Raw genomic sequence first — 15,000 nt, forward strand, 5'->3', positions numbered from 1 at the left:
CTGTGTGCCTTACATAATGTGTCTTTTGTTGTTAGAATTTTTAATTAAGATAAGTAATTTTCTGATTGTAATCATTATTGTAATAATATTTTGTAGATCAAAACATTCTTTTGAAATGCTGTCAACACTTAATAATATCATTACTGTTAACTTTGCCATCAGTTTTATCCTCATCATCTTCACAACTCCACAGACTCATAGACAGCATCACCTGCAATAGGATTGCCAGGCTCCTTTTTACTTAATGTCTATTCACCACCTAGAATATTACAAGAGTGCTTGCAAATGGTTGAATTAACAGATATTTCCAACCCACATCAATATAGAAAGAAAAGTAATGTTAATATCAGTTGCTGCCTTTTCATCTCTATAGGGTTAAATTGTGCATCATACTGTAATATCTGTCCAAATCACCTTCAGTTGTCTTGCTAAACTTAACTGCTGCAGTTAGTGAAGAGGAGAGAGAGAGAGTGCAGGACTTGTCACACAGCAAGTCTATCATTATAAATAGACAGATTGAACCATTAGCAATGTTTGTCAGAGATGACATGACATCAATCTATCAATTCTTGAGACAGCTCGCAAATGTGAATCAATTTAGTTTGCTATAGACACTACATGCACTTCTTATCATTGTAATAACACTGATACTTCTTGTTATTGTGTAGCTGCAGTTGTATTTCAGCAGAGCCATGTCACAATAGCTCAGAGGTCCTTTAAGTTATATTATATTAACCATATCTCTATCTAGTTTGGTCTGACACAAACACAGTAATAATAGCTTACCATCATTTTCACTTCTCTGTTACCTTTTTACACAAGATTCTCAGGAATTGTTACAAAACCATTACTTTCTACAAGATTCTGCAAAATGCTTTTATTTTTCGTTTTGTTTATCTTGAATCTGATTTTACTGTAACCTCCAATATTCTAAGCTATTAATTAATCATAACAAATTACTGTCCATAACCAGTTCTTGTCCTGGAAAGCATTGAAATTAACTTTTTTTTTTCCTTATCTATTTCTGGTTAATTGGCCAGTAAATTATAAACATATAATAGCTGATCAGTTGATGAACCAGAGAATGAATATTACTAGCACTATTATGTATGGTTTATTGGTACCTTTATAGGTTTGTATCTATGTTTGTATATGATTCGGACTGGTACAAAATTACTACATTAATCAAATCAGATGGAGCAGAAAGTATTTATTGTATTTCTATTAATTGTTGTACAGCTCTTCAATTCTAAACTCAGGTTGAACACATATGACTGGAGATGCTGTTTATCGGTTAGAAAACATTTGCTGAATAAAGTTCTCATTTCTCGTTCCTTCTCCAAACCATTAGAATTCTCTTCTTCTCATGACACATGAAATAATTCCATTTTATATAAAGTTTAATCAATTATTTATTGATCTGTATAGTCTAACATTTCGTTTCGCAAGTTGAGGTAAGAACAGATGAGTTTTATCTAAACTTTTGCAAACAATGGAGTTGAGTGACCCTATTCTAAGCCTGCAGTCCTCAAAAGCACAGCATATCCTTTACAAACATGTAGTGGAGTAAACAGAGAAATTGAAGTTGTATTACTGAAGACTCCTCCAAAACAGCCCCCAAAGAATTCTGCATAGTATTATGGTCACTGCCAATAATTTCTCAGAATTTAACTTGAAAATATCATCTAAATTTCTGTATACTGTAACATATTATTAACTTCAAATTTTTTTGGTTTCTGCTTATTAGATAGTAATTAAACAGCTTCTAAATATGAAAACATTACATCTTAAATTATTTCCAAATACTTTTCCATGTATTTTTAATTATGTTATGAAATTAATTTATTAATAATTTTTTTTAAACCAATGTTTGTTTTGGTTTATTTTTTTTCTCGGTAATCTATTAGATTTGTAAATTAATCATGTTTTATCATCTGACTTGCATGTTTCATTTCCAATTATCCACATCTCTCTTCTTTGTTTTCTAGACTCTGCCCCAACATTTCCAAAATCTCAGGTGGCTAAAGTCGGTGATACAGTAGAGCTAATGTGCTCAAAAGAAGAGTTTGGTATGTCACATAAGGAAATTTTTCCAATACTTTCTAATAATGTATATTATTTTGTTATGATGCCTTTCCCCCTCCCTTTTAATACTTAGATCCAAAGCTGTTGCTTACTGACTGGAGAATGAACAATTAAGATACTATCTGTCAGTCTCTCAGTTAATCTAACTGAATTAGTAGGCAATAAAACAACAAAATTTCTTGAGTGGTTTACTAGATACCATTGCTTTGCTCAACTCCTTCATCATCATCATCATCATCATCGTTTAACGTCTGCTTTCCATGCTAGCATGGGTTGGACGATTTGACTGAGGACTGGTGAAACCGGATGGCAACACCAGCCTCCAATCTGATTTGGCAGAGTTTCTACAGTTGGATGCCCTTCCTAACGCCAAATTCAGATTATTCTGTCAAATGTAATGTTTATTTATTCAGGTAGTTTTGAATTAATCAGGCATTGCCTCATACCTTTGAGATTTCTATGATGTAATTGTTTATTTTTTTAAATGACGTTGTAGTGTAGGTGTGAGAGGCTGTATCTGGTCGGTTTGAATATAAAACAGTTAAAAAATTTGGGCTGGATATGGTTGGTTTAAATGCTAAAGGGTTAAATCTTCTATGTTCTGAAGGTTCTCTCTCCCAAAGTCAAAAATGTTGATCACATGTTGATTGATTGATACTGTTGAAATAAAACCAAACAGTTATTTTTGTAAAATTGAGGGATTGGCAATTTTAATTTAGAATCTTGTTGCCAGTGGAAATATTCCAAAGATAAATCTCATAAACTCCCTAGTGACAATTCATTAATTGTTATTGTTGTCTGTTTTCTTCCTTAGGTGACTCTGCTATACAGCTCCTAGCAAGAATCAAATGGTCTAAAGTTGATGGAAAACTACCGAATAGAGCCAAAATTGAAAGAAATAAACTCATTATACAGAAAGCATCTTTGAAAGATGCTGGCATTTACTGCTGTACTATCACACTTGGAACAAAGTCTTTCCAGTCCAAAATTACACTCAATATCACATGTAAGTTTATCGTTCACTCATTTACAAAGCTGGGGAATTATATTCTAAATCAATGGTTATCCCATTGTTTGTATCCTTCATGTTACACACAGTCATTTCAATTCTATTATTCCATAGAAGTCATATGTGTTTTCTTGCCCGAGCTGCAATAACAACAACAACAACGATACCAGGAATAATATTATTAAAATTAGTTAAGATGTATCACTTAATTTGTGATGATTTCTACCATTGTGATGTACCCACACATTTGTCTACAAGAAATATTTTTGATTGGTTCAATTGTTGGTACTTATTTCATCAACCTTGGTGGAATGAAAAACAAAATCATCCCAAGTAGAATTTTAACTCCACCATTCTGAATTAAATCGTGACAATGTACCAAAATAGATTTACAATTACAACAACCCACTTATTTTTGACACAGGTAGAAGAGAACTAAGTCCAGCTGCATAAGTTCCTCAAAATTTAATTTCTGCTTATCCATACTAGTATCAGTTTGGTAGGTTTGCTATACACCATATTACCTGCTCAAGTCCAGTCTTTTGTCATCTCCTCTATCAGTAACCGGAGATCTCAGCTTCATTGTTTCCATACTGTAAGTGCACTACACACACAACACACACATTTTCCCCTCAGTATTCACAATCTATTTGGATCAAATGTCTATATTGATACAGTCTCCTCTCCTAGGATTGAATTAAATAGAATTCTCTGAGCTTTAAACTAGTTACTGTAGTCTCAAAACACTTGAAGTTTTTAAGGTGACAGTAATATAGATAACTTGTATTTGGGGTGGTATTTGTACAGAATGTTCACTGATAATGTTAGATAATATTGATGTTCATGGTAGTTTCTATGTATACATCTATGCAGCATTAAAATAATGCATTGGTTTTAAATGACTAATAGTGGTATTAAAGAAAGTGTAATGGAAGAGGTATCTAACATCAATAGTTGAGGAAATAAATGTCTAAACTATAGATTATGATGATGCATTGGGAATTAAAGATTATGAAGTGAAACCCATCTACAGCCATTGTTAATTATTTCTGTTTAAACCTATGCGGTCATTGTAATAAATTGAGATTAAACTCGTCACAGCGATCATGATATGTTATACAAAGTTTGTGTTTTTTTTTTTCAATCATCCCTGCAGAGGAAATGACAGACGCTACTTTTATGTAATGTTTGGAAGGTATTTTAAATGTTTTATCACATTGTATGTAATCAAGTGTTTTAGGCCATGCTGTCTATTTTTATTGTCGTCCTGTTGGATAATCACTGCTTCAGTGTTCATAGAGATATGAGTTGTCTCCCTTGGATGATCTAAGGGAAATAACTTATTCTTTCCACCAATACATTTTCTTTTTTAGCGTCATCACATAGACCCCCACATTTACCCGAAACTACCACCGTTCCATCAACCACAACAACTACCACCACTAGAAGACCAATTCCTGTACATACTACAAAAAAGCGTCCAGAACCGTCCACTGTAAGTTCCACGACAACAAAAAGAACTACTACCACTACAACTCGATCAACAACAACCCCAAGACCAAAGAGTACCAGCCGCAAGTATAATATAAGAACGAAAAGCGTCACGACCCAAACTACTACACCATACAGACTAATTTCTACAACATATCGAGCCAAAAAGTGCCCAGAGAAAACTGTTGATGGAATATGGTGGCCTACTGTGCATTCTGGGGTTGTGAGTGAACGACCTTGCCCAGGGGTTAAAGTTGGTGAGCTATTGTTCTTATTCTCATGAGGAAACTTCTATCCACTTTCTCAATTTAGCAGTCATGTCATAATTACTAAATATTCTACTGTATATTAAGTTTTCAAATATGTCCACTCTAAATTTTTAGATGTCAATGCAGCATTTCACTTTAAGCAACCAGCAATATAAAAACTGTCTGGCTGATGTAATGTGTTTATTAACACATTTACAATTACACTTGTTAAATCTTTTATAAAATGTTAAAGTAGCCCCCAGAATCCGTACCTTTTAGGATAGAAATGGCTACGTCTCTAGTGCTACTTACTATCAATTTGATTTACTCAAAAACTGACTGAGAATTACACAACAGCAATTGGTGTGTTTTAAAAACCTCTTCATTATTTGTACAGGCTCACTTCAACTTACGTTGGTGTTAGGTTCCAAGATATACAACTTAACTTGAAAAATGATATGACAGGGGAAAGACATTTTAAAAATGTTCTTTTATATGTTTTTAATGAATGTTTTGTACATATTTTCACGTGTTTTATTTGATTTTCTACTTCAGTATTAGTTTTTAGATTTTTTTTTTTTTTTTCATTTTTACACTTTTAAATATGTTCAATGAGTCAGGTTAAATCAGATAAATCAACTGAAATTTAGGTTTACTTTTTCTATTACTTTCTGTAGAACAAAGTGACATAAGTTAAAAAAAAAAAAAAAAATCAGAAAAAAACCCCAACTCAAAACAACGTAAGCTGAGATATACCTGTATATTCATTTAGTACAGTTCATTGCTTAAGCAGCAACAATGAGCAGTTTTCCAAAATCATACATGCTGTTCAGATAGATGAAAATCCCTGTGGGAGTTATTGTTATTATTATACAACAATATATTTACAAGAGTAACTAGTTTGTGAACTTTTTTGTATATTACTGTGGACATTATGATGGTAAAGCATCTGTGGGGATATCAATAAAATTAAATCTATTCACTAATCCTGAACAATGTGATGGAAAAGAAACAAAATCTGGTTCTTTTTGCATCACATTGAAAGAATTTTAAGAAGTTTTACACAACAGGAAAGAACGGTAAATATTTTAATGATACTTGTAAAATATATATGTATATATATGTTAATATTTTTAATTGTTTCTCATAGGAATCGCTAGATGGCAATGTGGGGAAAGTCATTGGATTCGACCAGCTCCTAACTACACTGATTGTGTGGCACCATGGCTGCAAGATATTGCAAATAATGTACGTGACACGTTAAAATCTGATGTACGTGAAACTTCAGGTTTTTATTTAAATCTATCTAACATGCATGCTCTTGCGCACTGACATACTCACAAGCATCTGCTTTTCTCTCCTCAACACTAATATGTGAACTCAACTATTAATTTCACCTAACCCATCATCTTGTACTAACATAAAAGACCCACTTTCTAATCCTGTTCAAGATACACATTTTGATCCACTTTCTTTGCAAATGTGTGTTTTTATGTATAGAAACACACCTATGCATACACAGAATAACAACTCCTCTCCCACACTCTTCTTCTTCAACCTATTTGTCCACATTAACACTTGCTTATACCTGTGTAACATAGACGCTTTTTTTGCTTCTACTTCCAAACTGTGCTTGAAAATCAACATTAATCCATATCAAACTTGTCCTTTCTATGCCTATCTGACCAAAGCTATTGAAACAGTAGTAATACTGATGTATATACATGCAATCGTGTGTGCACACACATACATATATGCAAGCACATGTACACAACACATGCAGGAGAGACAGACAGTGAGATAAATAGACACAGACAGATAGATAAAACAGTCATATCGCAGGCTGAAATTAAGGAATTGTTGAAGTCTGCTTCTATGAAATTTAAAGAACTTCATTATAGGCATAGGAGTGGCTGTGTGGTAAATAGCTTGTTTACCAACCACATGGTTCTGGGTTCATTCCCACTGCATGGCACCTTGGGCAAGTGTCTTCTACTATAGCCTCGGGCCGACCAAAGCCTTGTGAGTGGATTTGGTAGATGGAAACTGAAAGAAGTCCGTCGTGTGTGTGTATGTCTGTGTGTCTGTGTTTGTCCCCTTAACGTCGCTTGACAACCGATGGTGGTGTGTTTACGTCCTCGTAACTTAGCGGTTCGGCAAAAGAGACCAATAGAATAAGTACTAGGCATCCAAGGAATAAGTCATGGGGTCGATTTGCTTGACTAAAGGCGGTGCTCCAGCATGGCTGCAGTCAAATGACTGAAACAAGTAAAAAAGAAAAAAAGTATAGTCAAATAGTCAATCTAGCTTCAGAAAACATTACATTGTCCTGGCACTCACTTTCATTTGGTTTTAATTTAATTTTATTTAAATTTTAATTTTAAATCTTTTTTGTTTTTAGGTAAATGGTACTCAACCTCAAACATCCATGGGCAACCTTTCAAAACATATGAAAGCTTCTTATCTTGGTTCTGGTGATATTATAAAAACTACGAAAGAGATTATTCCAGGCCTTACCAGAATACTACAGAGAGAAGTTGAGCATACGAAGCATAAAATGAAACTGGTGACAAATTTTACTGAGGTAATTAATCTTTTAACAATATAATGCTCATTTATTCACATTGTTTTGTGTTAATCGTTTATTTTCTCTTAGCTTTGAGATTTCAGTGATGTTATTAATTTTTAGAGTGACATTTTGGGGGTAGGTGTGAGGGGCTAGATCTGGTCAATTTGAGCATATGGCAGGTAGAATATTTGAGCTGGATCTGACTAGTTTAAATGCTATAGGGTTAAACAATATTGCCTTCTTACTTTTATATTGACTGCCATACAAGTTTGTATGTATGATTTAGGTGGTGGACTACTGAGAGTCATGCTTACAAACTTTATATCAAATATGGTATTTGTATCTCAGCAAAGCACATTACTTTATTCAACCTTAGTATGCTTGAATGACAGTGAGATATAAAATAAGCAGCAGGCATAGACTATTACACTGCCCTTGTCCTCTACACTAAACTATTGTATATTAGCCTGTACAACATCATATACCAGAACTGTGGATCTTTGGATCATGTCTAGTCATTCAGCTCACTGCATATGTATCATAGGTCTTATTCAATCAGAACTACTTTTTTAACTGCTTCGTTGGGGAGGAATGAGATGAGCAGTATGTTCAGCTTTTTATTTTTTACAATGCCTCTGAGATGACCAAACAGTCTGAACTGATACTCCTGAATCACACAAGCAACAGGACGTATCCCAGTTTCTGAGTATATTAAGAGCCCAGACAGTCTCCAAGTCTCACAACAATAGAGCAAGTCTGGGAGGAGACCTGCAGACTTGAACCTTTCTTTTCCTTCTCAGATATCAGTTTGGTCATGTTGCTTGCATTAAGAAGTTGGAACCTGCATATCATGTTCTTTTCTCTTGAGGATCTGGTTGGGGTGATGATGGCTCATGTTGGTTGGCCACATGCTACATGGTCACAGTGGGCTAGGAACTATCTTACAGAGAGGGGGACTGACTGGGACAACCCAAATACCAACAAACAGTGGATGCAGCAGTACACTGCAGCAGCACGTCTCCATTTTTTATCTCACCTCTAAGATGCCTGAATACTTAAAACACTGAGTCTACTAAAGGCACCCAAGTAGCAAGTGATAGTTAAGATGACAAATTACATCTACCATCCAGTAATTCAGAATGCAAAGAGCAGGGACAAAATATTGCAAGGTTTCTTGTCCAGTGCTCTCACCCGCCATTGATCCAGTGCTTCCCAACTGTTCAATTTATTTTATCAACCCTAAAATGATGAAAGCTAAGTTAACTTTGGTGTGATTTGACCTCAGAATGCAGGGAGCTGGAACAAATACTACCAGGTATTTTGTTTTATGCTCTTATGACTTTTCGATTTATCACCTTTTGGGTTACACAACAGTGGCAACAGGGTCCACTCCTCTTCTCACTTTAATGGTTAGTAGTAGTAGTAGTAGTACATTTCTCTAGATGTATACAAAATGATGGAAATATCAAAGCATTGGACCAAATTCTTTACCATGTTTACTTTCGTCCTCCTATATTCTGAATTCAAATACCTCATGGATCAATCAGCCTTGCTTTTCATCTTTCTAGGGATGATAATATAATTCAGAATGATCAGGAGTCAGTTAAATTAACTATACCCTAAATGAGTGAGTTGACAAAAATGGTAGAGGACTGGATCGAAGATACTACAGCTTTTAGTTTCAATTCTTTGAGTCCTGAGTTCAATTCCCATTAAAGTCAATCTTTCTATTCATTCTTTTGAAATCTTTCTTGCTTTTCTCTTCTTTTTTTTATACGTTATATGGCTTTTCTTACTCTTGATTGATAAAGATGTTTTGTGCTAAAAATTTTGACAAATTATTTACTCTACAGGGATTCCTCAGTGTCGGCAGTACTATGCTACAGGAAAACCAGAAAGGAGGATGGGAAGAAATGCCACCATTTGAACGTTCCAGTGTAGCAACAAATTTGGCTTACACTATGAAGACAACAGCTTTTAAAATGGCTTCACTGCTGACCATGCAATCTCAAATAGAGATAGCTACAGATAATATTGGTAAGCACATTTAAAAAAACAACAAAAAAAACAAAGAATAATCCATACAGTTAAATTCAAACATGGCAAATGCAATAATGTCTATAGTGCATGATTTTTTGTAATTTCAATACACGAATCCTGACTTCTGTTTGTACTGTCATTTGTGAGATATTCACTGATAATGTAATATATTGCATATAATATTAACCAGCTTGAAAAGATGATCACACATGATGAATGAAAACTGTATGATAGGCATCCGCTGACATATACATGGGAGATGAATGCCCCAATATGAAGATTTGGAATGGGTGATAAGCGCTGCTGTTGGAAAATAGTACCCTTAGAAGAGGACATAAGTTGTAAGGTGGGGGTCTTAGGACACAGACTTCACAGAAGAAATGATGGAAGATTGAAACTAGTGACAATAAACTGTATGGCAGACCAGTCCATACCACTGTGGAAACTCTGATGTTAAAATATTGTTAGTGTTTGTGTGTGTGTGTGTATAGTCTATCAAGCTGTTTGTGTGCATGTGTTGGTATTTATTATATTTTGTTGTAAATTACACACGAATTCATAAAAAAGTGTTTGTACTGTGATTTTGGGAGTGCAATTTTGCCTAAATGTTCTTACAGACCTCGAAATAAAGGTTGCAGAAATTACACAGCACCTACAAGATGTTAAAATGCCTTCCAGTCAGTATTTTCGTTCCGTTGAAGACTACATTGTTATACCAAAGGAAAATTTAATGAAATATTCTCATGGAGGTAAGTTTTCTTTTCATGTGTTTGTTTATATTTGTTTCTTTTACCTCATCTCATCTCCTCTCTCTCTCTCTCTCATCCGTATATATATATATATTCTATCATCATCATCATCTTCCATGTACGCATGGGTAGGACATTTGACAGGAGCCATCCAGGTAGAAAATCTACCCAAGGATACTGTGTCTGTTTTGGCAGGGATTTTAGGCTGGATGCCCTTCCTAACACCAAAGGATAAGCAAGTTAGGCAAGTTGATACACAAAGAATGTTCAATACATTAAATACAAAAAATGTATTTGATGTATTAAATATTCTTTGTATATTGATCTGCCTAACTTGCTTATCCTTATATTCATTCCTCTACCTGATCAAGTTGAAACCTCTTGAGCACTATTAGGTGTATTCGATACAGAGAATATCCAATTCTTATCTATGTACTATATATATGACACGTAAAAGCACCCACTACACTCTCTGAGTGGTTGGCGTTAGGAAGGGCATCCAGCTGTAGAAACTCTGCCAAATTAGATTGGAGCCTGGTGTAGCCATCCGGTTGCACCAGTCCCCATGCTAGCATGGAAAGCGAACGTTAAACGATGATGATGATGATGATGATGATGATATACACACACACGTGTGTGTGTGTTGGTAAGAGCTTACCTGTATTCACATTTTCATGCTACTAAGGGTTACAGAGTAAATTATTTCAAGTGGGAATTTTAAGGTTTATTATATATATCCCTTGCATCTTATTTAATGTCTCTTCTTTGTTTTTGCAGGTTTGTATCGTGCTGTCTATATGGTGTATAAGAACCTTGATGATTTGCTCAACAATGAGTTAGATGAAGATGTAATGGAAACTGACAAAAAACAAGGAGCTGGTGATGGTGATGATGGTGGTGATGATGATGATGTGGTGGACAAGAAAGAATCTGTCCATGTTGAAACCCGTGTACACAACAAGAAATTCAAAGAATCCCCTCAGCTTGATATCCAACTACAAGAGACAGATAGTGACCAAGAAACAGTTGAAACAGAAATACAAGCCCCACAGAAAATCAACACCCGAATTTTGTCTGTCACCATTGACAACCGACAAAATACACAGTTAGAAAAGCCAGTGGTTTTTGTATTGAAGCATCTCGTGGTAAGCATCTAAGTAAAGTAGTTCTAATATTGGTTAAGGTTTCATTTCATAATGTGAAAATCATGTTTTGTTTTGGCCAAATTATACACATTCCACGGTATCAGTGTATGTCATGAAAGAAATTTTAAGCATTACATATCATTTATAGGTGCAGGTATGGCTGTGTGGTTAAGAAGTTTGCTTCCCAACCACATGGTTTCAGGTTCAATCCCACTGCATGGCACCTTGGTTTTGACAGGTATCAGTCTCTCATAATCCTTTATATAGCACACACAGCAACAGAGAAAACTGGCCATCCTTGTTGTTGTGTATATACTATTTTATTGTGTGAATATAGTCAATGTGTTTAGTTACAGTCTTTCTGTATGCATGTATCATAAACTTGTAAGTCTAAATAACTTTACTGGGCATCGAAAGGATCTCTTAAAATATCTCCTATTTCTTCTTTTCTAGGATCAAGACCCACGGAATGCAAAATGTGTATTTTGGAATTATACAGTGTAAGTTGATCTGTTATGTATGTTACGTGTGTATTTACCTATTTTATTGATATATTTGTTAGGGCATTTTTATGAATATGTTGTTGTGTTATTGTAAATGTAATCATGTGTTTACTGATATTGTATCTATGATTCTCTACATATGTATCTCTCTATGTATGTGCTTTAATGTCTTTTCTTTATCCTATAATTTTGCTGAGCTTTCTGCTTTTCTTTGACAGGCGAAACATGGATGGCCGTTGGTCCAGAAAAGGCTGTCAGCTTTTGTCCACCAATATGACCCACACAGCTTGTAAATGTAACCATCTAACTAGCTTTGCTGTACTTATGGACTTCATTGGCACCAAGGTGACATCATCAGTTATAATATTGTTGTTTTTTAAGTGGTTTTCCTTCTGCTTCTTTACATTCTGACTTTAGAAAGCCAAGGTCATCTTTAGAATAAAGTATTAATTGACTAACCTCCCTCTTCGAATTTTCCACCTCGTGCCCATGTTAAAATTTTTATAGAGCTTTGGAGTATCACACAAAATTGACTTGCAATATCTCTTCCAGCTCTTTACATACTGTATTCAAATCCTGCTGAGATCAGCTTTGCCATTCATCCCATTATTATTATAATTATCGTTATTATTGAGGCAGGAAGCTGGCAGAATTGTTAGCATGCTGGACGAAATGTTTAGCAGTATTTCATTTGTCTCTACGTTTAAAGTTCAAATTCCGCCAAGGTCGATTTTGCCTTTCATCCTTTTGGGGGTCAATAAATTGAGTACCAGCGAAACACTGGGTCAGTGTAATTGACTAGTCCCTTCCCCACAAATTTGAGGCCTTGTGCCTCCATTAGAAAGGATTATTATTATAATAAATTCTGCTAAGGTTGACTTTGCCTTTCATCTTTTCAGGGACAATAAATTAAGTACCAGTGAAACCTTGGGGTTAATGTAATTGACAAGTTCCCTCCCGACAAACTTGAAGCCTTGTGCCTCCAGCAGAAAGGATTATTATTATTAAGGTGGCATGATGACAAAATTGTTAGCACACTGGACAAAATACTTAGTGGTATTTACATTCTGAGTTCAAATTCCTCCGAGGTCGACTTTGCTTTTCATCCTTTCAGGGTCGATAAATTAAGTACCAGTGAAACACTGTACCTTCCCGCCAAATTTCAGGCCTTGTGCCTTTAGTAGAAAGGATTATTACTATTAGGGTGGAATGCTGGTAAAATCTTTAGTACATTGAGAAAAATTCTTAGCAGCATTTCTTGCAGCTGTTTAAATACATTCTGACTTCAAATTCTGACAAGATCAACTTTGTTTATTGTATTTTTAATATCTTTTTCTTGATTAAAATCCCTCCAATGTCAATAGCATTAGTACCAGTAACATAATATACCCTATTTTAACGTGTATAAGGAACCCTTTTTTGTCAAAAATTGCATTAAAAAAAATATGGGAGTTTCTTATACATGGATAGTGTTATAATCCCTTACAAAACCGTTTTCCCAAATTTTAATACTCCAAAGTTAAGGGTTCCTTATACATGTTAAAATATGGTACTGTGTTATTTCAGTCACCTTTATGCAGAATTTTAATAGTAATTATTAAATTTTATTCTTGTCATTGAAAAAGAAAAAAAAAAGAGAGAACAATGCCAAACACTGATATTGTTCTTTTCAATAAGTTTGTTTTGTTCCTAAGTTGTATTGGGATAAATAGTAAAATTGATGCAGTATAACTGTTTAACTTCTGGATTACACTTCATCTTTCGGTCTGTATATGAAATATATAACACGACTATGTAAAAATTGAACTGAGCTTTGTTGTTTATCAAACCAAACTAATATTGCTGTTGTTTTAGTTGTTTATTGTTGCAGACATATCTGTTGTTGCTATGTATGTTTGTTATGACTGTTGTGGTTGTGACTTTTGTTGTTGTTGTTGCTGTTGTAATTGCAGTTGTAGTTATAGCTGTAGTGGTGGTAGTAGTAGTAATTTTTGTTTTTGTTTCTCTCTTTAATGTTATCAAAGCTGTTACATTAGCAGTATCAACACCATCACTACCATCATCATCATGATCATCATTGTAATTATCTTTGTTATTAATACTGCCAGCACCATTCTCAATAATATTTTTATTTTTATTTATTTTTTTTTTCCAGCCCCCAGGCCCACATGTTGATGCCCTGTACATTATCACTTTCGTTGGCTGTATTCTCTCCATTATCGGCCTCTTCTGCTGTTTTGTAACGTTCAGCTACTTTAGGTAAGTTGATCCCTCTCACTCCACTTCTTGTATGGCTTCCTTTCTCAGTAGTGTTTACCCACCAAATCACCTGCTTTAATTAACCACCTCACAATCTTCTCCCCCCACAACACTAATCAAAAGGTTGTATCTCTACTTCTAAAATGTTCACTTAAATCCTTCCCTCATCCTTCTCCTGTCCTATCTCTCATGACCATGCACAAAACAATAAAGATATACATACATATATATATATATAATAATATTAGGGACAAAATCCAAAATTACAGGTAAAAACTCAATTAAAATCAATTTATAAAAAATTCAAATTAAATTGAGCTTTATAGATTATAATATATATAAAAATATATAGTGTTAGGGAAAAGAACCAAGTTTCAAGAACTCATCGATGAAAATCCACTATCACATATAGAAAAATTAATAATTAAAAGCACAATAAATGAGTATAATATAAAACAATGTAAATATCATAAATATCGATGAGTTCTTGAAACTTGGTTCTTTTCCCTAATACTATATATATATATATATATATATATAAGTGAAAATAAAATAATGTATAAAGAAGGGGGCCCCACGAACAACATGAGGGGTTTGTAGAAAGATTGCTTAAATTGCTACACAGTCAAAATTGTAGAAGGTTAGTCTAAATTGTTGCAATATATTGTTAAATTTAAATTCAGGGTACGTTAGAGGCAAATTAAAACAATGCATGCACACACATACATACACACCTTTACAGATATATGTATATATATAGATGTGTGTGTGTGTGTGTGAATATATATTAATATATGTACTATATTATATAAGAAAAGAGAAGCTTACTTATTGGTAAAATTACTAGGTAATTTAGATTAAGTAGTTGTCAATTGTATACACATACACACTCACATGCATCT

The 15,000-nt window shown here is 34.2% G+C and overlaps 1 protein-coding gene across 25 annotated transcripts in view; it reads left to right on the forward strand.

The window, feature by feature from the left end:
• Positions 1–15,000, forward strand: part of LOC106880564 (latrophilin Cirl) — a 445,635-nt gene that overhangs the window by 382,834 nt on the left and 47,801 nt on the right. For 13 of the 25 annotated variants that reach the window (XM_052970092.2, XM_052970094.2, XM_089356441.1 and 10 more), the window contains 11 exons: positions 1,989–2,069; positions 2,900–3,091; positions 4,468–4,842; positions 5,984–6,105; positions 7,235–7,417; positions 9,256–9,439; positions 10,060–10,191; positions 10,969–11,336; positions 11,790–11,836; positions 12,058–12,184; positions 13,995–14,098. In XM_052970092.2, the coding sequence (XP_052826052.1) occupies positions 1,989–2,069; positions 2,900–3,091; positions 4,468–4,842; positions 5,984–6,105; positions 7,235–7,417; positions 9,256–9,439; positions 10,060–10,191; positions 10,969–11,336; positions 11,790–11,836; positions 12,058–12,184; positions 13,995–14,098 (1,915 nt within the window). The remainder of the gene's footprint in view (positions 1–1,988; positions 2,070–2,899; positions 3,092–4,467; positions 4,843–5,983; positions 6,106–7,234; positions 7,418–9,255; positions 9,440–10,059; positions 10,192–10,968; positions 11,337–11,789; positions 11,837–12,057; positions 12,185–13,994; positions 14,099–15,000) is intronic. The other 12 variants (XM_089356449.1, XM_089356448.1, XM_089356436.1 and 9 more) reach the window with 1 other exon arrangement.

This window comes from Octopus bimaculoides, chromosome 8 (assembly GCF_046866305.1).
Source record: "Octopus bimaculoides isolate indiv1 chromosome 8, ASM4686630v1, whole genome shotgun sequence".
In the NCBI taxonomy this organism is placed as follows: Eukaryota; Metazoa; Mollusca; class Cephalopoda; order Octopoda; family Octopodidae; genus Octopus; species Octopus bimaculoides.